The sequence below is a fragment of the Amblyomma mixtum genome, chromosome 5 (genome assembly GCF_055824585.1).
Source record: "Amblyomma mixtum isolate Tamu chromosome 5, ASM5582458v1, whole genome shotgun sequence".
NCBI classification, from domain to species: domain Eukaryota; kingdom Metazoa; phylum Arthropoda; class Arachnida; order Ixodida; family Ixodidae; genus Amblyomma; species Amblyomma mixtum.
This window is the reverse complement of record NC_143016.1, coordinates 40,762,423-40,788,893: the sequence shown is the minus strand read 5'-3', so window position 1 is coordinate 40,788,893 and position 26,471 is coordinate 40,762,423. Positions and strand designations below refer to the sequence as shown.

The following is a 26,471-nucleotide window of genomic DNA, read 5'->3' as shown; positions in this document are numbered from 1 at the left end:
CAGTCATGGGCTCATTGCTGGGTCAAGTAAGGTCCTTATTCATTCATACGTTTAAAAGCGTATTACCAAGTTAGAGCAGCTTCTCAGGCACGTAGCTGAATCAGATTTAATGCTCGTTTCACAGTCAGTAGCAAGGGTGCTACAAGAAATAAGAGAACCAAATTTATAATGTGTACAGGTAGGTTTCAGCATTTTTGGATAGAAGTTAAAAAAAAATGCCAGTATAGGTCCGGTGTATTTACTTTTGCAGAATTGGTTTTTATGACAAACAGGCTGCATTCAAAGGCAGTAGGGCACAGCTGCTGCTTTATTTGTATTTTGCGGACTTGTACTAGCATCATGAGCAAAAGTAAGAGACCTCTGGTAATATTACTCTGGTGATAATGCTTGTATTACCGTTGCTTTCAAGATTTTCCTCGCCTAACTAAGCCATTGACAGCCTTGACTCGAGATGACACACCCTTCGTATGGGAAAGTGCCCAAGACGAAGCCTTCGAGGAACTCCGCTGCTTCCTTCAAAGTCCACCAATACTAGCTCATTTTGACGAGAATGCAGTGGCTGAACAAGGGCACCAAGAGCTGAACAAAGGAACGGGGGCACCAGAAAATGGACCTCCACTTCAGCGTCGTCTGCTTCTACTGATTGCGCTCTCTTTCCTCTTCTACCTCTAATCCATGCGTCAATATGTGCCGAACCTTGGCGATCTGCATGCAGGCGTCACCTGACGAAGCACTGCTAGTGTCTAGACCAGTGCAGTGCATGTTTCTGTTGCATTGTGTCGAGATGGGTGCAGGCCTGTGTGCCTGCCAGTCTCGACGCCAGGAGTGCTTCATCAGGTGGTGCCCGCATGCAGTTTGGCAAGGTTTGGCATGCGCTGGCAGGGGTCTCTTACTTTTGCTCACAACAGTATGCTACTGTCAGTTCTACTGAACTTACTGTGTGCCCTGCGCACTTTCAGGTAACTTGCCTTGCAGATAGTCTCTGGAGTCAGTATTTTGGGCTATAGAGTAAAAAAAATGGTGCCGAAATTGATATGCGATAAAATTGTGCTGATATTGCTACGGCGACTCTCATTGAAATTCATTGGCAGTTGTGGGCCCTTCACAGGACTTACAGTTGTGGCGAAGTTGTACAGGGTTTGCAGTTACAATGCTGGCACAAGGACTAAAAAAGCTATGGCTTATCATCGACTCATTTCATAACCTTCTCTGTGGGGCATATGTTCCACAAAGCACACTTCATCTTCAGGCATTGCAAAAGATTACTACAACTATTCACATCCCAAGAATTCGGTACTCACTCTGCTAAGAGCTGCCGAATATGGCTTTCTATCGAGTGCACAGGATTTTTTTCACAGCAATTCGTGCAGTGCGGCAAATGGTAAGGTGCGTAGGCTGGGTACCTTGCCACGTAAAACCACAAACATGCAGAAAAGCCATTACAACGGCATTTACACTTTCACGCTACCTTTCACTGGTGTTTGTGCACTCAAAATACAGGGGGCGGAACATCTGGTAACGGCATCCATAATTTTCTTTTCAATGCTGTCCATATTAACGGGACAAAAATAGATGGGTCCCAATGGGCTCCATGCATTTTTGTACTGTCCATTGTCCGGAGAGCAAGTTTCCACATTAACGAGGTGTAAAAAACGTTAGAGATCACTGCGGCACCCGCATTGCAGAAATGCGTAAGCATGAGTTTTTAAACTTCTTTGCGCAGTTTTATATTTGCTGAACTTTAGTAAAAAAATCAAACACGGTTTGCAGGTCCACTTCTATGCATGGTTTTGTAAATCCGCTTAGTCTTTTTTAAAGGTAAGGAGCCCTAAAGGTTTGCTTGTAAGGCTTGTAATGGGGCTCTTGGTAGCATCAATTGGAGTCCCAGTTCACAGAGGAATGAGGACTACGGTACCTCTCAGCTTCGAGATGTTCATAACTCTGGTGATATACTATGTGATGAACCGCACAGCGTGGCTCAGAAGCCAATGCCTTTGGCTGTAAACCCTTAACAAAGGCCGTACCTTTGCATGCAGCAGTTCACTTGTACTGATAGTTTCCAGTACGGCCCTAGCTAGCTTGCGGTCAACATCGGCACTGCTGCCCAAAGACTCGTGTAGAGAAGATGTATTTGTTTACTTTGCTGGATCTGCATTTTTAGGACACAAAAGCAGTATCCTCTGGCTTCCCATTTGTTTGGCACCTGGCTGTTGAAACACAATGGAGGTATTATCTTGCAGCACTTAGTGGTACTAATTGCCGACATCTCAGAGTAGCATTCTGCATGTGACCTTCTGGCAGAGGGCTGGAGTGATTAGTAGAATTTTCCTGGACCCCCCTTTTTTCTTTGCGGCCTGCACTTAATTCTTGCTTCTCTGTACGTTGCTAAAAGATAAGGCAAAAGAAAAAAAACACTATATCTGTAACGAAAACTGATTGAACTATGGAAGTGAATGAGAGAATCAAAATGCAGATGAATTTGTAACCATATAGTACCTTCCAAGTAATTAGCTACTTTCTTGCTTATGAATTTTTTCAAATTCAGTCTTTAGTGCTGCATTCAACTGCTATCCTATTTGGCACCCATCAGCTTTAATTCGGTCCTTCACAACGCACTTTGTCTTCGCATCTTCAGTAACAGTAATAAAACATCGCAGCCACAGTATGCATGGCCTTCCAGTTGAGGTTATGGGCTCCGTGCAAAGTAAAAAGCTGTAATACCTGGCCACTGTTCTTGGAAAACTGTGCTCATTCACTTAAGAGGTCCTAACCTCTTTGAGGGCCTTTGACGCTCTTGAAACAGTGCTGTTGCAGAGTGAACGATTTTTTATGTCCTGATAGAATTTACTCCTTTTTTTATTTTTCCTTACATGAGGGGTGGGCTTCACAGATGGTCTTCAGTGACGATTTTAAAGTGACTGAGATTGATGGCAATTGAATTGGCTGCTGTCAAAGCTTCTACAGAAGTGTTTGTGATAGCTGAAGTGCATTACATTCTAAATCTGCTGCCCAATGCTTGGACTTCATGTGTGTTCTCATTTTGACTTTCTTGCCAGACACTGAACCAGAGACTTCCTGCAACTCCGCGGCCAGTCTTGCAGCCGACCATTTCAGTTTCGTCATCGGGCGGAGGTGTGGTGACTGCCTCTGTTACCCCATCATATACTGTCAAGTCTGGTATGTTCACCTTATTGTTGTTTTCCTTCTGGACTGCTGTGCAGGGCTGGGACTTCTTAAACATTGCGCAGTAGTCCAGTTTCTCTGCAGTACAGTGCTGAAAGGCATAAACCATCCTACGTACATTGCTTTAATCTGGGCAAAATGTGACTTAACAGGTGCCCAGCATGTGCCAAGGGTTCACTATGACATCTTTCAGGAATGAAATGCCTTAGTCGCTCAGTTGTAATACTCCAGCTGTCATGCATATGCAGTAGCAGCATCCCAGAAAAAACGAAAGTGCTGTATGCAGTGGGGAAATTGGTACGCTCATTATTGCTACACTTCTGCTTGTTGTTCTCGGACATTTGTGCCATCGTGCCTCGTTGATATGGACACACTGGTTCCCGACCCAAACTGTTCATGAAGCGAGTCGTCTGTAATAACGAATTATGGAGAAAAAGAAAGCGGAAAATAAAAAAAAAGCTTTTGTTATTAAGGTATGCTTATGCGTAGTGGTGGGAAGTGAAGCAGAAATTACAACTTTGGGAGCTCTAAGTGTATTGTGTGCTGGCCGTCATTATCCTTAAATATATTGTAGTGCAGTTTGAAGCTATTAGGAGACCATGGAGTGACGGTGTATTTCTTACTAGGTTCACATTACGCGGACCAGTAGCTCATATCTGTACCCGCTTGGATGATAGCTGCTGGATGCACCTTTCAATACTTAGGAGGCTGCTGAGAGAGCTTCGTTTGCATTCATTCTTGAAACGTGCAAAATGGAAAGGCACAGTGACTGCACAGCTTACTACAATGCACGAAACACCAAAACAAGGCAAAAAAAAAAGCCACCAGTAAGTCATCTGTACCTTTGCACACCCTTGCATTGGTTCTCTGCATTCGAAACCCTGTGTAAGAACCATTTGGTTAGGTTAGTCTACTTTTGTGATGATTGCTGTCCATGTGCTAACAAAGCAAGAATACATGAGCTTCAATGGGCTCTGCACATTTTCACCTTGTCCATTGTCCAGTTAGCGAGTGACCATTATTCGAGCCGTCCATGTTAACAGGGATCATATTTACGGGGCATGGCTGTATTTGCTTCCAAATGATAGCGTGATCACACCTCCGACATTATGAAAGCTGTTAGTGTTGGTGCAAATGTTAAGGGTGGGATCATTTTTCTTGAGTGGGGTCATATCTTATGTCCAGCATATTGGCACAGTCAGGGTTCTCCCCACAGTGGGTGGCAGTGGTTTTGCCGCCCACCAGTCTGCCTGACAGCCCATGTCTAATCCCACGCACCTACCACTGCCTGCCTCATGACTAACCTTTGGTGGAGACTGAGGGCTTGAAGTTTGCTAATGCTGCTGATGGAAATCACTGCGACTTTATCGCTGAATGCAGGAAAGTGTTTAAACGGGGCCACGTTATTACTCACACCAAAGCTGTTCTACTTGTAGACGCCAGTTTTGCCCCTCTGCCTGCTGGGCATGGCTGCGCTGCCCAAAGCGCAAGTGGGAATACCTTGGGTAGAGACAAAACAGCGCAGACAAGACAACAACGAGGAAGGCATACGCGGGCACGAGCGCTGTTCATCGTCCTTGTCTTGTCTGCGCTGTTTTGTCAGGATGAATTACCAGCAAGCCCGTTCATCTGTCTTTGCAATTATCTTGGTGTAACATAGTAGCAGTGGAGCCTCCTCACAAGCGACATTGTTGTGTGTGAAGAGGCACCACCACACTAATTGCGAATAATGCCTGACATGTGCACATTAGCACAGTTTTGTACAAATAAAAGGACGGAAGAACCATGCAGGTGAAACTGAGGGAGGGGAAACACCAGAATGGCGAGACGCTTTCTGGTGGGAAAATGCAAAGACCAACCAATCAGTGTCCGAAACTGTGCAGAACTTTACTCATCTGCCTGGCCGATGCGCAGCCGGGTCGCCATCACCATGGTCTAGAGTGATACTCAAAAAAGGGAAATGGCAACTATGCGGTTGTGTAAATTTTTGCCGCCAGGGCCCTTAGAATGTCATCTTGCCTGCTGTTGCCTGACATAAGAGGACCGCAAATACCGCTCCGACGTGACATGAGATGTGACGCGTGATATTAGCATGATCGCTCGCTATGTTATCCATACAACAACGTGGCTTCCGGTCGGGAGTGCGTCTGAATTAACTGGTGTGAGCCTAGCAGCTTCCGAATCCGACACCCCTTAGGCTTACACAGGCGTTGGTCAGGATTACGTCGGCAGCTCAAATTACATCTATTTCCAAATTAACGGGGGTCATATTAATGAGGTTTTATGGTCCAGTGCCTGCATGCCTGGCACATCCTGGCATGCCTGGCATGCCTGGCACTTTCAAAATGTTCTGTTTTGTCAGTGCGCTGGAAAATCTGTGCCCTACTCCACCAAGGAATGCTGGGAGAGTGGGTTGCTTTTGCCAGCTTTGTGCTTGAATTGAATCTCAGCACTTGCAAAAGCTGACAGCTGCAGACATTTTGCTTTTTGTTGCAAACAACATGAAAGAACTGCTTTCTCTTATGGTGTGCGTAGCTGGCTCATACCTGATTGTGGTCATACTGCATACAGTAGACAGTGAGAGAGACTTCTCAGCTCTAAAACTCATCAAGACACAACGGTGAAATTGCCTTGAAGCGAGGACATTGGACTGCCTAATTTGTATTCCGTGTGAAGGGCCTGATATCAATAGCTACCCATATAATGCGGAAAGGTAAAAGTGGGCCAAGGTGGGGAATTGGAGGTTTCAAGCATTGCTTTTTGAACGTGGGAACAATGCTCTATCAGTTCTCGTTCCATCAGAAATCTATGCATGTCTTTGTAGTAATAGAATTTAGCCAGATTACTAGATTTCCTTCACATGACATAAGCTTTTGAATGGCAGTGGGAGGCTGGAGCAATCTATTTTTTTTTGCCTTGAAAAGGAGCTTGAAAAAGCATAAATACAGTCGAACCCGGATATATCGAATTCGAAGGGGATCGGAAAATAGTTCGATATAGCGAAAATTCGATATACAGATATAGGCTAAAACTGCACTCCCGATCATAACAAATTGTGGCTTACCGTTTGGAACAGCCGCGAATCACATAGTATGGGCGCGCAATGTGAAAGCGCTTTATTTCGCGGAAAAAAAGATCACTAATTTTGGGCTGCTTTTTCCCCTGGGAAACGAAGTTCAAAACACTGGCCTCGAGACTGTCCAGGTGCGAGAGCACAGTGCCTTCCATTTCGCCGCAACAGCGCCGAATCAGGCTAACGCTGACGCCAGTTCAGTGGCTGCGCACGGACGCGTTTCTTCGACAACACAGTTGCCCTCGTCGTCGCTGGAGTCGGCGTCTTGAACGCCAGCTACCGCTTGAACTTCGCTGTCAGCGTTAAAGTCCTCAACAGTCACTTCGGACGGAACGGCGCCGAGAAAATTGGACAAGTCGCGAAACGCGTCGTCCAAGCACTCATCGTCATCTAAATCTTCCGGACATTAATCTCCGGCCACTTCAAGGCCTGCCTTGCCAAAACAGTTGGCTACTGGGGCCTGCTTCACGTCGCGCGTTGAAACACAGGCACACACACACAAAAAAACACGCGAGGCGCAGATGGAGCGATAAGAGCGAAGCCTATACGAGCGGCAGTCAACGCGGCTGCGAAGGAATGACAGAGGGAAAAGAAAGAGCAGGGAGAAAGATCGGCGCTCTGGGCTTCGTTTTTTTTTTTTTTTTCTGAGCTCTCTTTTCCCCAGACCCACGATGTGCCCACGAGCGACCGTTTTCTCTCTCTCTCTCTTTCCCCAAGAAGCGTGGTCGCCGCGCGTCTCCATGCGGCGCTCTCTCTTCGCTGATCTCCAATGACCTTGACGGAGCACACGCCGGCGGTACAGGAGGAGAGGAGGAGTGGGAAAGCTCGCGCCGGTGGGGCGCAAAAACGGGGAACAAAAAAAAAAAAAAGGGCCCTGCGCCTGCTGACTGCGGAAATGTTCTCCGCTGAGGCGGCTGAGGACCGGACAGGAATGTCTTTGGGGAAAGCGCACCTTCCAGGGGCGCGGCGCCGCGCGGCGTTCGATATATCCAATGTCCGGCGAAAATGGAATTCGATATACAACGCAACTGTCCTATACTTTTACATAGTATTTTCAAGGGGGTAATCTGTGTGTTCGATATAGCCAATAATTCGAAATATGCGGGTTCGATATATCCGGGTTCGACTGTATACCATCTGAAAGTGTCGTCTTGGAATGCTGGCTTTGTACACATATTGACTCTTTGCTGTGGTAGCCCATTGCTTACAGGAATTCTTGTCGCAGCCTTTGAGCCTTCGTTGGTCCTACAGGGCTCACACTGGTTGCTGAGGGTACAGCCACCCCATACTGCCATTCGTCATGGTGCACGGTGAGAGGCAGTCTGAGAATGTGGTGGATAAGGCAGTGATAAATTGGCTACGCCACTGTTGTTGAGTTTTTGCTGCATTAGCAGTATGGTCCTCTTTCGGCAAAAAGGGTGCTGCTGCGTGTGTATGAATGTGGGTGTGCGCACGTGAATGAGTGAAAGCCTCCACCCTCCAGAAGCACCCTATGGTGCCTCTAAGCACTCACCGGTAGAAAGGCACCTCCCGCCAACGAGCCGCCACCCAATGTTATGAGAACAAGCCAGTTTCGCAGCTCCACCAAAAACGTGGCCCCAGTAGCAGTCACACAGACTAATGGTGCTGCAATCGAGTCTTGCTTCCGGCCCAGTGCATCGTCTGCTCACACGCTGGTCGCAAAGCATACGTGCTGCTTGCTTTATATGCGATCTTTGGAACAAAGCAGGCAAAGCACAGCCGCTTGTTCATGTGTGACACGATAATAGGGTGCTAACACAAGTGCCGCGAAAGTTCTATGGTGTCCCCTTTTATATGGCATTGTCTCGTGAACAAATTGAAGGTGATCACATTCGTGACGGCTGAAGAGAAGCATTTGCTTGAGACATTTGCTTCCTTGTGAATATCTGGACGAGAGGAGGAGTGTGTGGAGATGTGATTTAGGAGGAGGTACTGCAGCCACAGAGATGGGTTTCAATTTCAATTTCAATTTATTTTCGAATTTCTTTTACAGGAAATACAAACACTTTTTGGACCCATAGCCAGCGGCTAGTTCGGGTCCAAGTACACGAAATACGTAAAAGCAAATTCAAAAACGGCGGACATATACAGAAAAGCGTAAGCGTAGTACAAGATTAAAAGCAAATCAGTCTAAATAACACTGGTAGATAACATTCGGCACGGCAAAAGAAAGAAAATAGCTTTGAAAACATGACATGCAAAAAGAACTTTCGGACATCAAGTGTCAGTAAAAACTATCGTGTTACATACAAAGTACATAATAACAGAAAACTGTGACGAAAAAAGAATTTCAGGTTAAATCAATTATTTCAGTTAAGTGTTTTTTAAACATACCAGCAAAATTGTGTGAGTTTTTAAGAGAAATGGGTATCGCGTTCCAAATTTTTACCCCAGCAGACTGCACTAAACGCTCACCATATTGCGGATGGGAGGGAGGTTGAAATTGCCGTAAGAGAGGTTTCCAGTGGACCGAAGCGGGAGATGAAGTATTGTGCTGGCTCACATGCATTGCTTTAAGGCACAGCGCGCCGTAACAAGGCTTTTGAGACTGGCTGAGTCCCTCCACTCTGTCCCTGAGGTACAATAGAGGTGTGAAGAGCGAATGCTGGTGAGAAAGCAGTAGATATTCGGCCATTGTTGATTTACCGGAAGCATTTCAAGCTCCTCTCAAAAGCACTATTGCGTGAAATTAACAAATTAAAATAATTTTCCTTGCAAGTTGTACAGGGTGGGACATAAGTCATAAGTCCATTTTCACTCACAAACCACTGAGACCTGGCACAGAAGACAAAACTGGATGTTTATAATTTTTGACGTACAAGTTACAGTTCGTGAGATCACCAATTCCAGGATTGACGCTTAGCAGCAAAGGAGCTGGCCGATTAAACGAAGATTATTAAAGCAAGTGTAGTGTGAACAACGTACTACAGCTGGGAGCTAGGCAGCTGCTTGTTCCGATTTTAAGCAACAATAATAACTTTCTTCCGTCGCCTTTTGAAGATGTCGAAATAAACGTTGGTTGATATCGGATGCATAGGTAAGATGAAAAAAAAAATTATGTAGCACAAATTTTCTATTTTTTTACATATGGAATTTAAAAAATGATTACAGTTCATTTCACGCATTTAGAGAAATGGAAGATATCAGAATAACTTTTGTCTTGTGCCAGAATGTGAAGTGCAAAATTGTGTATTGAAGAAGTAGAAGGTGGGAATGGGTCCTAGAGTACACAGGCGAAATCTGCAGTCAGGCACTCAACATCCTATGGGACACTCAATATCTGGCACCAGCTGATTTTGGGAATGGAAAGTGTCGAGGAGAAATTCCACTATTGCCCATTTGTTTGTTCTTCGAATAAACACCTTTACACTTCAAACAAATTACGAAAGTTATCTTGGCTACATATGACCTCCAATAGACTCCTGCCATTGGCTCATTTTCCTGTGAGCTTTCGTGACGAATTTGGCATCTTTGCATATAGCTAATCCGGTACATGTTCTGCAAAGAAGCATTAGTCATGCAGTTTTGTAAGAATTGCACAAAGATCTACACGCGCCACTTGTATACAATAACCGCATGCTTTAAAACCACTATTGCGGCAGTTCTCTCTCATGCACACATTCCACTTACACGAACTGTAGCTCTATGCATCTTTGAGCGCGCATCACCGGGCAGCATAGAGAAACCAATTAGCGCTAGTTAAGGCTCAGTTAGCTTCTCCGTACGCTTGTTTCGCGGTTGGTCTCAGTACTTTCGCCTTATATATACGCAATTCGCAATAAAATTTGTTTTAGGCACTCACGTACGACCACCACAGATTTTTGCACCTCTTTCAAACAGCCAAAAGAACACGTCTTTGACCCTGGATGATAAGCAATGAGAATAGACATTATGCTCACAGCCACAGCTGACAGCAAATACTTACGATTTAAACACTTTTCTTCAATGTCAAATAGAAGTGAGCTAAATGAAAAATTTGAAAAGAAAGCGCCCCTCGAGAATGGTTACTCTGCCTCTCATTCGTGTGTTTTTCTATGGCAGCAGCAGGTGACATCGCTTGACCGGAAGCAAGACTCCACTGCATTGCTGTTAGTTCTCGTGACCTCCACAGGGGCCCCCTTTTGCCGCTGGCTGGGATGGGAAGCTGCGAAACTGATTCAGTTCTAGTAGCGTGGCCGCCACCCACCGTCCAGAAGCCCCGCCTAGCAGAAGCCTACGCAGCAGCAGACAGAAAAAGGGACGGCGTAATCAAGATCAAAGATGCGGTCGGAAGCGATCGTTGTAAAGGGGAAAAAGTAAAATGTAAAACCAATACTGCTAATGCAGATTTGTCACATCACACCACATGATTGCCCATCAATTCTTTTCCTGACACTGTCTATGACAAGGACAAACGGTGTGCATCCACTGGTGTGCATCTACTAGTTTGACAAATGGTCAAAGCAGATTGGCATACAGCTTCTGCGATGTGGCTAAAAGAAAAGCTTGTCAAAAGTGCCTTTGGCGCTAAATATATGGCTGCATACATAGTAGGTAGTAGAGAAAATCTGGGGTGCTTTTTATGTCTGCAAAGGGTGATGCGTATTTTTAACCGGTGCTCAATTCCAGTGCTTCATTTGCAGCTGCTTGGCTGCAGTTATGTATTGCTGGCAAATGGGTTCACATTACATTGCACTCTTCGCTTGCTGCCCCGACTTCTTCTAGCTAGGTACGGTCTGGTTACCTTTGGTTCTTGTGGCTTATATGTGTGTTATACCTTGGAAGTCCAAAAGTCATTGTGGAAGGAAGTGGCTGGGAACATTATTTAGTACATGACATGAATGGTAAAGGCAGTGAATATAAGTAATTTCAACCTGCGGTCTTGAACGGTGGATTGAAGTGCAATAGTGCTGATTGTTGTGGCAATTGAGGTTGGGCAGATATCATTGGTTGCCAAGCTTCCAGCAGAAGACTGCACACATTTTGGACAGAAAAGCAGCTTTGAACTTTGGTTTTAGTTGATGATTATAATGGCGTGTTTTGTGAAACAAAAGGTAATCAGAATTTTCCAGCACTGTTGCCAGTTTGAGCATTTTCTGGTGTACTACAGTCAACTGCAGGTGTACGGCCTATGTCAAAAATATGCAGGCCAGCAGGAGTGCTTTTGGGCCCTGCAGTGTGGGCCTACCTTGTGCCTCCAGTGGTGCAGATCTTTTGAGGGTGAGGGGAGAACTATCGTCTATGTCCGTCCAGAGCCCAGGAGTTCCAGGAGTGTTACTCGTGGCCCACTGTCAAACCACATGAACGTTTGTATTTTTGGCAAAGGCCCTGCCTGCTTTGGTTGTCCGTTGCTGCTGTTCGTTTCTCCTTTTGTCTCTGCTGACAGAGTGCTTGCATAAATGAACAGTAATAAAGGAGGGAACAGAAGAACAACTTGTGTGGGGCCATGGGAAATTCGACTGTAGCTGATGTTTCGTGATGGGAGGTTATTAGCATGAAATTTGGAAATGCCTTGTCCTGGGCTTGAGGCATCGGTTAAAAAATCGACACACGGTTCTTGTAGGCAGTCATGGGTTGATGTTGCAAATGCAACCGCAGGTCTGTGTTTAAGCATTGTTTGTTGTCGGAGGGTTGCATAAGCAGCAACTCACTGTAACTTCACCGACAGCAAAGCCAGAGTGTCAGTGCGGTAATGTTCGCGTGCGTGAATGTTGTCTGCCTGTTTTGTGAAGTAGGAAAAGCATGTACATGCCATGCTAAAATGCCCTAATAAAGGTGGAGCAAGATACGCATTAAATTTTCAAGAATGCTGGGTTTGTTGTACGGCGCTAGTTGTGCTTCTTCTTGCACCTGCTGTTCATTATTCTTCATTGTGAGGTATTTATTGCCTGCCAATAAATATTTGATTGTTTTGATTGCAACCAAGCTGTTATGTAGCAACAGCTGAAAAGTCGTTTTAACTGTGGCAATAATATTTTTGTCCTGTTCACCCATCATTTCATCTATTTCATAATTTCATAATTTCATAAGACCCCCTGAGTGAGCAATTTCTCGTTTCGGAAAGACTGCTGTCTTGTTTTTGTTTGAGACGCACGAAAAACTTACTGTGGTTGAGTTACTCTTCACCGCGAGACTGTTAAAACAGCTTATGAGCTGCTGCATTTCTTTGTTTTCCTATTTGTGTTTTGCTTCTTTTTTCAGTGGGTTCCTCAGTGTCTCAACTCTCAACGCTGCGGCACATGGTGACGCCTTCGGCAGCAGGGGTATCATCACCAAGTGCAGCCACCATCGTGACTTCCATGGCATCTCCAATGGCGTCAATCATTCGGGGCAACACCATCGCAACCACCCAGATTGGCCATTCCGTGTCTCACCAGTTCTCCTCGCACGTACCTCGTGGTGAGCATTTTGTCAGGCATGTCTGTCGAGCAGAGACCGGCTGTGATGCTGCGTGATGGACTTGAGTGGTCATGAAATCGCATGGGGGATTCATCTTAACGGGCATTAGTCACGTGTCGTCACTCACTGTAGTAATGCTTCGCTGGCGATCAATCGGTGATGCCTGAAATTTAAATAGGACTCGGCTGCCCAGACTGAACAACTCGGAAGATTCTGAAGCAGACTAGCAGTCACAGTGCAGATTGCCTGTTTCTGTTGCAGCCGTACCTATTCAAGTTATGTGTCAACTAGCCCGCCAAAAACTGTTACTTTGCTGTTAGAAATGCCTGTGAAAGCTGAGTGGAATGGTGTTGAGGCAAATGTACATATGAGCTATATGTACAGTCTTTGTCAAAAGTTCAGAGCCCAGGGGGTTTGCTTCTAAGCCTCGTAGTGGGACTCCTGTAACATTCGTGGTAGTCCTACCCATTGGAGGAGGCAGGACCAGAAATCTTCTTACCTTAAGTAAATTTGGAGCGCTGGAGATGCATTACGAACCAGACAGTGTGCTTCAGAAGCAAACCCTCTGGGCTCCAAACTTTTGACAAAGGCTGTACAGGTTGCCAAAACATGAGTTGTACTTTTTCAGGTCACCGGGGTTAATTGAAAAGACCTGAAGAAATCTGTAAATCTTGAGGAGTTCAAGATAGTTCGTTCAGTAGAAATCCCCTCACACTGCATTGTCCTAAGAACTAGCTGTATCTTGTACCACTGTGCAACGAGGGTCTGTATTGATGTCATTAGGAATTTTCAAGTTTTGCGGGAGTGAGTGGGATTTTGTAGCAGTGCTTTTATTGAATCAAAACCTTTGACTGAAATTACCTTTGTTTTGCTGTTTGGTCTTGCTTATGTAAATTTCTGCTTAGTGCATGAATTGTGCTGGCGAAATTTGATTCTCTCTGACGCATATGCAGTTAGAGCAATCGGTCATTTGATTTCTATTTAAATCAAATATAAATTCAGTAAAAGTTAAACTGAACAGTCACGACCTGCTTTTTTTGTATTATTGGTGCAGTAACACAGTGGGGAGAATGCAGTGAGCTATGGAAAGAAGAATGATAGGTGTAACATTAGGAGATAGGAAGAGAGCAGAGTGGGTCATGGAACAAAAGCGGATTAATAACGTCCCATTCAAAATCAAGAGGAAGAAATTGGCTCGGGCAGGGCATGTAATATGAAGGCAAGATAACTGATGGTCATTAAAGGTAGCAGACTGGATTCCAAGAGAAGGCAAGCGTAGCAGGGGCGGCAGGAAGCTAGGTGGGTGGATGAGGTTAAGCAATATGCGGGGATACGGTGGCCGCGGCTGGTACAGGACAGGGTTAAGGGGGGGTCTTACTCTGGCTGAGCAAATGCTTCATTCTAGGCTGCGTTCACGCAAGCATTTTGCGCGTTTCGCCTGTTCAAGGAGCACAGTATAGGCACCATTCGAAAGCTTAATGTACACTCTGTCAATCGATGCGCACCACTGTAGTGTAGCTGCGTTATCAACCGCTCAAGAGGTGATAGTTTATTTGAGAGTTGATAGTTTATTTATTTTTTTTTTTTTTTTTACCAATACCGCCAATCCCATCTGGAATTATTGCAGGAAGGGCACGTATAAGATTGTCAAGTACATCAGAATGGAATGAACCAGGTTTGGCAACATGTTAGTGTTAAAAGCAACTTGTAGTGGTTTGGATAACAGGGTAATGAAGCACGAAAAGGAAGAATGGGTTTACAAATATACATATTCATATTATATTTATACATTCTGAAAAAAAAAAAGAAAGACAACTAGATCACAAACAAAACTGCGGAAATAAAAATAACAGTGTCATGGTTTTTGTAATGATGTTTCTTATAAATGATTCACAAGCAATGAAACAAAGCTGTCAGTTGAGGGACTGTTAAGAATTGATGGATCCAGGCTATTCCATTCACTTATGGCTCGTGGGAAGTATGAAAATTTGAAGCGTTAGTACGAAGTGGTTGCTCGGTGAGTGTTTATGAATGCTTATGCCTTGTGGTCCTTGTTGTATCATAACTAATGTACTTCGAAGTAGCTATGTTTATCTGCTTGTGAATTAGCTTATACATGAACTTTGAACGCGCTAATTTGGCACTGCTTTGAAGAGTTTGAATGTCAGTGTTCTGAAGTAGCTCAGTTGGAGAGTCTATGAATTTATATTTATTGAAGATGAATCTCACTGCCTTCCTTTGCACCTGCTCAAGTTTGTGTATTTGTTCTTTAGTGAACTGAAACCAAGTTACGTTGGTGTACTCTCGGGTGGATCTGATGAATGTGTTGTAGGCCAGTAATTTTGCATCAGACGGTGCTTGTCGAAGGCGTCTTTTAAGGAATAGTAATCGTTTTAGGGTGCCAGATGTGATGCTATTTATATGGAAGTCCCACCTGAAGTCTTCTGTCAGCGTCGCACCAAGATATTTATATTTTCGTAGACTGTAGCCAGTGGGGTGTTATTGATACTATATTGGAAATCTGAACATTTTCTTTTCTTAGTTATGCTTAATACAGTTGATTTTTTTATGTTAAGTAACGTTTGCCAGTCAGTGCACCATTTTGGCACAGTCTGCAAAGAGCTATTTAGTGTTAAATTGTCTTCGAAAGAGTGGATTTGATGATATAATGCGTAGTCATTGGCTAAAAGCCTAATGTCTACATTGATGCAGGACGCTAGATCATTAATGAAGATTAGAAATAGAATTCCTGGGGAACGCTGCACGCGACGGGTACTGGTGCAGAAACCTAGGTGATATGATCGTTCCATTGATATGACATACTTCAGAGCTGAAGAAACTACTTCACTGAGAACAGTTTCGTTTGGCCTACCTATAAAATAGAGGTTTATCTAGTATCATATGGTCTTGGAGTGTGCGTTCATTGAATCGCGTTTAATCGGCAGCCTTTTAAATGTAGCAAAATTTGGCTGTTTTGGGCATGAATATCTGTTGTGGATCGGGGTGCACAGCATCTTTTTAGCACTTGGACAGACAATACACTAGTGCAGTTTGCGAAGTTTAATCAGCTTATCTTGATTAGTTAGTTTTTAATTGCCGTTCCAGTTTGAGGTTATCCGTAAAACTTCCTCACGATCTTCCCGGTTGGCACAATGGGCTTAAAAAAAAAAAGTAGACATAAGTTAGTGTGGGCAAAAAAAGGAATGAAAATAAAATTGCCCAGCAGACAGTTAAATAGCCAGAGGGCCCAAACACTGAGTACCTCACAGCTTCGACTGTGGTTTTCAGTGTTACCACTTCGTTTTATATCGCTGTGGTTTTGAGGGTCACTGCTTATAGCCTCTGTAGCATTGCCTGCTCTGTATGAAACGTAGTATAAAAAATTTCGAGGGGGCACTTTGATGATTTAAAGTGCGATGAGGTGAAAGCCTTTCCCGCGGCGCTGTCCATTGTCCTTACTCTAGACAAGGAGAACTGCATATGCGTTGGCAGGAAGTTGGCGTAGCGTGGTGGTTAGCGCGCTCGGCCATGGAACGGAAGAATGGTGGCTCGATTCTTGCCGTGCACAAGATTTTAGGATTTTTTTGCCTATCAAGTGACACATCAGCGCACAGATGCGACGCACAGATCCCGTGCACAGATTTTCGCTCCATGAGCCTAGAAAGTCAATCGCCTTTCTGGTTATTGACTAGTTAGTCATGACTTGTGACTAGTAATGACTAGTTATGACTTTCACTTCAGATGTAATGGACGGACGGACAGAGTCATGGCCGCGAGTATGAGCCATTAAAGGCTTTCTTTCGCCTTAAAATTGAGTATTCACTCAGCCAGAGTGGGACCCCCCCCCCCACTTAATTGGAGAGTTTTGAGAGAGGCCTTTGTTTGCAATGGGTGTACTCATGATGATGATGATGAGCGCCTATCTGTCGAAAACTCTTTGTGATGTACGTTTGTGATGGAAATGTTCAGAAAGACTCAAAACAGCAACCTCCTTATGAAGGTGTCTATTTATTTAGCTTCACAGAATGGTAAGATGGCTGATTAAGGTCTTCATAGTCATACATATTGCATGGTGTCTTGGATGGTAGGACATGGGTCGTGTCTGGTTTGTACAAGAACATCTGCTCAGGTCAGCCTGAGTGTAGTACTTGTATTTGCAAGAATTAGAAAGTGCATTTGTGCATCCTTTGAGTCTGGAGGACTTGGCCTTCTAATAGCTTACTGTGATATTGTTTCTTCCCTGAAAATTGCGATTGTCTTTTTCTTTGATTGTCAGGTCCAGCAGCTGTTGCAAGCATTAACACCGCCCCAAAGTCAGCACTTGCAACCCCAATGCTGCGGTCTTCAATGAGCCAAGCGACAGCGTCACCTCACATACCTGTTGGAGTAAGAAATCAGTTTTGCCTGGCCGCTGCATTTTAACATGTTATTCTGGGAGTGGAAAGCACCGTGAAAGGTGGTGCATATACCAGCATAAGCTGACTTTTCATTGCAATGATTTTTTCTGCTGCAGCCTGTTTAGCAGTTCGAAGGCACTTTCAAGGCTGAATGCAAACTTTGCTTCTGAAAAATCTTATGCGGCAGGCTTGTTGCATCCTGATAGAGGGCCAGTACAAGTGTACCAGCATACTGTACATAAGTGTTATTCACTGATGTAAGGCACTGCGCTGGGTTTGTTGTCAAACGAAAATGAATTTGTCACTGAAAGTGGTCACTTGATAACGCAGCCTGCGCTGTTTTATGTTTTCTTTTTTGCTTTTCACGGGATATTTTTTTTTCTTCTCTAGTTTTCATAATAGTGTTCCTCTCCTCCCACCCCATTTTTTTTGTTGTGGCCACACGCAGCAAGCTCGGGCATCGGGACTGGTTCCTGCACGGGCTTCGTTCACTCCTTTGCCTCGGTCTGCAGGGCTTTCAATGGCCCAGGTGATGGACCTGCAGAAGTAAGCTGCTACACTTGGTTCTTTGCATGAAGGTTGGTGGCTGTACAGGCTGTAAGTTTCACGCTATGAAAACACTGGAATTTGAGATGCCACGATGCAACAAAATGGCCAGCGACACACCTGCGGGCTCCATGGGCAAAGTGCGTCAGTTGGGGCTGTAGAGGCCCTTTCAAAGTACTGTGGATTTGCAAAGGGTGAAACATTATGATTAGTGGGCAGTGCTTAGTGCTCAAGGGTGCAGTCGCGGCTCGCCTGTTCTTATCATCTGTAGCTACGCAGGAAAGTGTTCTGAACATCCGTAATTGTGCACATTGTACACAATGCATTGCAGCCAAGGAATTTTAAAAATCCATATCATCCCGAAGTTTGTATCAAACTTGATTGTATCTTCAAGATTCTTTTGTAGTATAATCCAATGCTATGTGTGCTGTATTTGTTGCCAAACATGGACTGCTCATCATGGGTAACTTCTAAGTCAGTGCAACCATTAAGCATCAGCACCAGTCAGGCAGACTGAGCACCTTGCATAGGACGTTATGCCACTGGCTGTACTACTACCATTGTGCACTGTGTCAACCTCTGTCTGCAGCAGGCTCTACCGGGTGTACTTTTACAGCCATGATGCGTATTGCTATTGAAAGTTATGGTAAACTTTGTTAGTGCACAACATGCTAGTTATTATTGCTGGTCTGCCTTGTTACTGACGGTATGTGAGAAAGCTTGGAATATTTTGAGTGATACCTTAACGCCATGTGGTGCTGTGCAAACGGACTGTGCTGAGTTAAGATCTGACCGCAATGTTGAAGCTAGTGCACCTCCACATGGCTTGAACCTCTAATAACAAGCTGAAAGGGCAACCAGTTGGACTTAGCTACTTTCAAAACTTAATTTCATGCAACTTTGATGGTGCTGGGAAAGCAACCGTTTTTGAGTTTTGCGGCGGAGTTTGTGTTGCTAGTGATGTTTAGTCCTTTGTACCAGCGTTGTCTCGTGCCCACAAGCTTATGCAATGGTGGCCTTCACAGAGTGCGTGGGTCATCATCACCCAGGTCTGGCTCACACGGAGGGCCTGGCCAAGTGCAGATTGGCTTTGCTTCTGGCCGTTCCTTGGAGCCCCTGGCACGGACTACACTGGGCCACTCCTCGGTGTCCATAGCCAAGCCTTTGCATGTCACTCAGCCCATTGTGCATAGCCTCCACCAGGTGGGTCCCGCATGCCCCGATGCCCACCAGTATGAGCAGTCTCCCTGTGTCGCATGACATGGCTCCGATGGCACACTCTGCTCTGAGCCAGGTGGGGATTGGGATATTCACATTATAAGGTGAGGGGGGGAAGGGGGGTTATTGAAGACCCTGGGTGCTGTTAGGGGTCTCTGCATGACCTGGAAGTTTATAGGGTGTGTGCAGAGTGACCAGCTTGCGTTTGAGAAAGGCTGCTTGTTTAAGTGACGAAAAGTGCTAATGCAAGTCAACTAGCATGATAAGCCTATGAAGAGATTTCAGGTTGGTGTGTTAAGTCATCTCTTTTGCCTTAGTCACCTGTTTTATTAGTTTTGACTGCTCTTTTCTGGTTGTGATTCATCAGTGCAAAGGAGACTTCTTTTTTTTTTTCTTCACATCGTTTCCTTTTTTACCTTTTCTTTTGGCTCTCTCGAGCTCAGCAATTTCAGAGCTCTCATGTTGTATTTTGCCATTTGACTTGTCTGCATTGTGGATAAACAACATCCACCTTCAGTTACATTTTTATCACAATCTTGTGCAGTGCATGCAGATGTATTTCAACCTTAATGTAATTGACTTCAGCTTAACAGAATCAGTGTCTTCAAATAGTCACTGCTGAGAGCCTGTTAAATCCCTTCATATCAAGCGCCAAATGTTTAACTGTTTGTAACCGAAGTCACACCTTGTGCATTTTCATCACAGTAGCTTTCTCAGTTTAAACAGTCATGAAGCTGGTGGCAAGGCAGAGGATGGAATGATTTAAAAATACATTTTATGGATGAAAAGATGTGCTGCCAGCCACTAATGGCTGGCAGCACATCTGTCATCTGACAGCACACCAGCCATCTGTCTCAATATCTCGGGAGAAGAAAGGAAGAAAGAGGTGCCGTAATGGAGGTCTCAGGAATAATTTCGACCACCTTGGGATCTTTAAAGTGCTCTGACATCGCACAGCACACGGGTGCCTTTAGCGTTTTGCCTGCATCAAAGGCAGCCGCCGCGGCCGTGTTTAAACCCGGGAACTCCGGCTCGGTAGACGAGCGCTCTAACCACTAGCCACCGCAGAGGGCCTTCAATAACTGACCCATTATCCTATTTTTTTTGCCGTCATGCCAACTTCTGAGGTAAACCTGTTCAATCTTTCATGAAATCTGTCATAATACATCACACAAATAGCTAACCTTGATTGCTCAGCAATGCAACTGTTATCTGATACATCAGATGCTTTTCATGCGTTTTTGTCATTCATAAAAAAAAAGTGTTTAAATGACTCATCTACCACTGTAAAATGTAAAAACAAGTTCTCTCGCAGCATTGCTCGCTGCATGAGAAAGAAAAATTTTCATAAGAAACTTAAACAACGTCCATTTAATACCAAACTTCAATCCTGATACGCCAAATACAGCATTGTGCTGAACAAATTATTAAAAGAGGCAAAGGGAGCACATTGCGAATCTAAAATACTTCAAGCTGGCAGCAGTATTAAGTTCAAAGGGAAAACGGGGAATTCATTCCTGAACAGAAATGCACGTGAGCCTCCTATCACAAACTTGCACACATCATCTGGTGATCTTTGTTGCCACGCATCGGACATTGCAAACGCTTTTAACAGTTTTTTCTTTGACAACATATCAGGCCCTGAGGTCACTCCAAAGCATTCTTATAATCGGTCATCCCAGTCCTTCTTCCTATTTGGCCGCCGCGGTGGCTCAGTGGCTATGGTGCTCGGCTGCTGTCCCAAAAGACGCGGGTTCGATCCCGGCCGCGGCGGCTGGAATTTCTTTGGAGGAGAAATTCTAGAGGCCCGTGTACTGTGCGATGTCAGTGCACGTTAAAGAACCCCAGGTGGTCGAAATTTCCGGAGCCCTTCACTACGGCGTCTCTCATAGCCTCAGTCGCTTTGGGACGTTAAACCCCATAAACCAAACCATAAACCAAACCTTCTTCCTATTTCCTGTAACTCATGATGAGGTGCTTGCTCTCATTGACGAAATGAAAACAACTAGTGCTGGCCTGGATAACATTTATGCACTTAATGAGAAGTGGATCGCACATCTCATGGCTGAAACCCATGATAGCCATATCATTAACCTAATTTTTAGGGCCAAAATATTTCCGTTCAGCTCAAAAGGACCAAACTTATCAAAAAGGGGAAGGATCTCTTCCATCTAACTAATGCCCAATTGCCATTTTATCTTTTTTTAGCAAGGTTATCTAAAAATTTATTGAGAGACGTCTATAAAATTACATAACAAATTTGATATCTTGTCTAAACTCCAGTTTGGTTTTCGAGCCAGTTACCCTACTAACTTAGCTTTAGTAGCATTGACAAGATTAAAACCACCGTTGATCAAGGTTGCTATATTAGACGGGTATTCATTGACCTAACTAAAGCGTTTGACTCGATTAATCACAAAGTTTTATTAGCCAAGCTTGAAACTATTGGTATTGTAGCCAGTGCCTTACCACTAATAAAGAATTTCTTATTGGACAGGCAGCAAGCTGTGTGTATCGTAGGTTTGTCTTCCTATTTTAAATGTTCAAGAATAGAGTCCCGCAAAGTCCAATACTTAGCCCCTACTTATTTTTAATTTATATTAATGACCTGCCTAACTGTTTTCTGACGATACGACTGATACGACAAATCAGTTAATTCTCTATCAGAAAAGGTTAGCTCCGACTTGAACGGTATCCTGTGCTGGCACTATCAGAATTGTTTTGGAAATTAACCACGCTAAAACAAATTTTATGATGTTTTGTTTGCGTCCTAGGACTCCATTATATACTCAAGTCATTACTTTATGTCTGCACACCATTCCTGCAACCAACAAATGTACATTTCTTGGTGTCATTTTAGGTTCATATTTGAAGTTTACAGATCATATCTCGCATATCAGATCAAAATGTTTTTGCAGAATGAGAGTGGCCTTCATATGTGTACTTTTTTTCTCACAGTCGACATTGGTATCGCTTTATATTATGCATTCATTCCATGTCAGTTCATTTACTGTATTACGTCATGGGGGAACACCTACTGTATGCATTTATCTCAGTGGCAACTCATCCAAAATGGAGCCATTCACATTATTACCTTCAGTTCATATCAGTGTGATGCCTATTCGCTTCTTATGATCATAGCATTCTACAAGTTGTTCACTTTGTTACCTAACACCTCATGACTCTCGTTTACAAATCCGTCAAGAACCTAATTCCACCAGTTGTATTTAACAGAGATGCTCTTATTAATCCAAACTTAACAAGGTTCATCTCACATAATTTTCTACTACCAGCTGTTCCAGTATTACAGTAAGCACACTGCCATTTTTTCTGCTTTGTTGCTGTGGAACAGTTCTCCAGTTATCGCTAAACAGTCATCTTTGTGCATATTGAAAAAATGGCTAACAAGTACATTAATTGAAGTCTGAAAGCTGTCTATGAGCTTCAGTTTTATAGTCACACTTATTCTGTTTATATATATTTATTCTCTGTTTTGCACAAGATGTTGTGATTGCTACAACTGCTGCTGTATTACTTGACTGAATGCTTTATATTTATTAATGCGAGAGCATTATATGGCTTTGTCGCGTCAGCAAGAAGTGTCAGCAATTTTGTCCGCACTATTACGTCTTTCTCTAAAGATAAATATGTGAAAGTGTGATTGTAATAGATAGTGTGTGATAAAATGTTGCCGTGGGAAAAATTTGGTTGATGCGGTGTAATTAGTTAATTACTTAAACGCGAAAAAACGTGAGAAAATGCAGTTAGACATCAAAATAGCCATGGACGTCGATATATTACGTGGACGTCAGATAAGCCACAGACGTCGATATAGTTAGCAGACGTTTTGCTTTTGCATTGCTCCAATGTGGGTCACAGCTATGATCTCAGTTTTTTTTTTATGTGTTTGCTTGTATATCTGCATTACCAACACATAATATTGTATAACTTTTTCAAACATGAGTCACTCCTTGTATGTATAACTGCGAATTTCTTTTTTTTATGAATATCATTCGCAGCACTAATTAGCTACCTATGCAATCTAACTGCTGCTGTTGTGCTCTTTCAGTGTATTTTTTATGTTGGCACTAACAGGAGGTCCCGGTGCAGCCATGAGTTATGGGACCTCCTTCTTTATTTTCACTTAAGTAACAAATTTTGATGTACTAATAAACAGTTGATTTGATTTTGATTTGACTTGAATAGAAGCTATTTTATCTACGACTAATACCCCTGTCACACTAGCAAATTTAATGTCATTCGAATCGAATGACATTAGCACCTAATTTCATTAAACGACTGCTACACAGGAACATGTAATGTCATTAGGTTCGAATGACATTCGCCATCGAATGAGTTAGGGGAACTCATTCGCATTCGATCTCGAACCGAATGCGTACTCTGGACACCAGATACGCAGCAGGAACAAGCGACGGGAAAAATATAATGTGCACACTGCCAAACTTAGAAAGTGCATTTATTTAGTTCTGCTAAAAAAAGTTAATGTTTGTGTGAATCTGTTCACACTAGAGGCTGTCATGGATAGCTGTTACTCTCGGTCTCAGCAGCCTACCGCAGCGGCCGAGCGTGAAGCAGCGTCTTTCCCGCGACCGTCGGTCATTTTGGGATGCGTGATTCTTGTTGGTTGGCGTGCCATGTTCGTTAAGTTCGAAGGTACTTAAAGACGTAACTGAGCAGTTCACCTTTAGGAAGCCATTTCCAAGCTCCGCGCGTGTCCGCGCGCCACCATGTCAGCCATTTTGTTTGTTTACATTTATCGGATTTGCGGTTGACTTTGCACTTGGCTTGGCTTTTGATGGCTAAAGTGGTGCAGAATGGCCGCAAAATAATATTTTAAGCTTATAATACGGCACACAAATGTTCTCACCCACTTTTGAAACACTGCACAACAATTTCAAACATATTTTATGCGCACGGATGTCGTTCAGTTCGACTATTTTTTTTCACTGATCGTCGATGCCATCGTTTTCGAATGACATTATTTTTTTCCGTGTAGCACCGAAAGAGACCGAATGACATTCGATGCATCGAATGCCATTAGGTTCGAATGACATTAAATTTGCTAGTGTGACAGGGGTATAACCTCATTATGGCACATTTGAGAATTCTCTTACATTGCGTTGACATAATCTCATTGTTTCATTCATTCATGAAGGATTATGTCATGTTACATTTCAAGAGGAATTCTGTTTCCTTTCCCTTTTCTGTTACTTCATTTTAAAGTATTCTGGGGTAATGTGTTCTTCTATTTACATATTATGCTATTTAATTTACTCCATAAGCTATGGCTTCTAGATTGCATTGCTCCCATTTTTCTCTCAGTTGTTTATAGATTAGGAGAGCCTGTGTGGAAATGACATCCTCTGTAGTATATGTTTATGGCAGTGTGCCTTTTTCATTGCTTATTTCACACTGCATTTTCTGCGAGATCTGCACTGTTTCTGTGTGATTGTTGTTTTTAGTGGGAATATCGTTAAACCAGTGACCTTGCTTCTGTTATGGGCGAGACCACAAAGAATAACAATTGCCTGTGGAGAGAGGGGTCTCTGTGCCTTCGGCTGCTATAGCAAACCACTGTTCTCCCTGGTGCCAGGTTCCTGAAAAGGCATTCAAGTGCAGCTCCTCCCCAGCCACCGTCCAGTACACAGCAGTGCCTGGCCTGTCCGCAGGCACGACAGGCCATTCTGCAGGGATCCCGTCATCCGCATCGCCTCTCACGACCAGCAGTAGCAGCAGTGCTGTCAGCTGCGGGGCAGCCATCATGTCACCTCACGCACAAGTGAGAACCTCTGCAGATTGGAAGGGGTCCTGACGTACCCATTTGCTGATAACCGGCAACCCATTGGCAATCAGTAGGGCACCTTATGAGCAGCGTTTTCTCTGAAGAATTTCTTCCTAAGCTTACACCAGCAGTTCTAGTAAAATATGCTGTTGAGCTAGTTGGCGCACTGCATTAAGGAAAATAACACCAGCCAAAAGAAGATGCACAGAGGGGACTGGGAAGAAGACAGGACAGAGGCTGGACTACCTACTGTTTATTTAGCAGATATGGGCTCAAATATATACAGCGCATTCAATCACATGACCATCACACATTCACCATCCCACTCAACCATCCATCGGATCTTTGTGGGGGATGGTATCGTGCAATGGTCATGTGACTGAAAGCCCAGAAAAACAAGGCGACGATGGCAAAAATGTTAAAAACTGGAATGGCTGAAGCAAGTGCTCCATCAGCACTGGCCTTCCTAATTAGACCTAGCAATTAGAGCCAAAATGTGCACTCTGCTGGGGCTTGCGTATAGTGTAGGGGTGTGCGAATGTCAAATTTTTCGAATACGAATCGAATACGAGTACTTGGTTCCGAATATCGAATCGAATATCGAATAATCAAGGACAGACACATTCAACCACTACAAAACATTTATTTGAGCAGCCAAGAACATCACAGTTCAACTATCAGTGATGAAATGAGCACAAAAGGTGTGTGTGTCTGCTCAAAAAGTGTCAGTCTCGAACATTGTTCCTAGAAGAGTGAAAATATCAGAGAAGATGGCTAGTACACAGCATTGATCAAGGCTAGCTTGTCATAAACACAAAAGCACGTTGCTGGGATGAACATAAAAGGTCGTCGTGAAGGAAAACCGGGTGCTCCACATGGTCAAGCAGAAGTAGTAGTTCCCTTCTAGCTGAAACGACTTCTCCAGCCACAGATAATGAATGCCCTCTCAATTGGCACTGAGCGAAGTATTTCGTGCACAGCTCTGACCATACCAGCTTCGCATAAAGAAGCTCACCAGTGCAGTCAGCTACTGCATGGCCCAACGTTACGGATTGCTCTGGGCGCCGCCATGTTATGTCTCTGTCGATAGGACTTGTGGACCGAAATGAACGCCGGTGCTCGCAATAGAATATTCGGCTAGATACAAATATTCGCGTCGTATTGAATATTCGAAACAACACGAATACTTGGATTTCGAATCGAATACGAATACTGAAAATATAATATTCGAATTATATTCGAAAATTTTTAATATTCGCACACCCCTAGTATAGTGAAAGGCATCGCCTGTCATTGAAACGGCAGTTGTTGAGAGTTTTATGTTAGAAAAGTCATGGTTGCATGTGTTTGGCTGCGGTTACACTGACCTCACTTTGAAATGCACCACCACATGCTCCCTCCCCCTGCAAGTCTGGCTGTGCTTCTCCCTTCCCCTCCCCCCTCGCTCTAACCTTAGCGAGTGTTACTTTTCCCTCCTCGTTCGTATGGCTGGCTGTGCTGTGCAGGCACGGTGCGTGTTTTGAGGTGTGACACACACGCAGCTCTCGCTGTGAAAAAATGGTGGGGCACCTCAAGGGTTCTCAAACTGGGTCCCATGGAACCCTCGAGTTCCTTGGAGCACTTTTTGGGATCCCTGAGCACCTAAATTCAGGCATGCCTCAGCTCCAGCTTTTCTTTATCCACTTTCTTTTGGAACTAATCGTATTATAATTCCTCGTAGCAGGCTGTTGCACTGTGTAACCAGTCACTGTTAACTGAATTTGGCTTTTTTTTTTTTTTTTGAGGGCCCGCGTGTCTGTTCACTCCTTATTGCTCGCATGTTGAGCAGAAAGGAGCAGAAGTCAAGACGCAG

General features: G+C 44.0%; 1 protein-coding gene across 8 annotated transcripts in view; it reads left to right on the top strand.

Moving 5' to 3' along the window:
• The window catches only part of Sap130 (Sin3A-associated protein 130), a 75,025-nt gene that overhangs the window by 5,884 nt on the left and 42,670 nt on the right, over window positions 1–26,471 (top strand). For 6 of the 8 annotated variants that reach the window (XM_089544114.1, XM_089544110.1, XM_089544109.1 and 3 more), the window contains exons 3-8: window positions 3,057–3,177; window positions 12,458–12,655; window positions 16,932–17,041; window positions 17,501–17,598; window positions 18,624–18,801; window positions 24,431–24,616. In XM_089544114.1, the coding sequence (XP_089400240.1) occupies window positions 3,057–3,177; window positions 12,458–12,655; window positions 16,932–17,041; window positions 17,501–17,598; window positions 18,624–18,801; window positions 24,431–24,616 (891 nt within the window). Of the gene's footprint in view, window positions 1–3,056; window positions 3,178–7,507; window positions 7,567–12,457; window positions 12,656–16,931; window positions 17,042–17,500; window positions 17,599–18,623; window positions 18,802–24,430; window positions 24,617–26,471 lie in introns of those variants that run through there. The other 2 variants (XM_089544116.1, XM_089544113.1) reach the window with 2 other exon arrangements.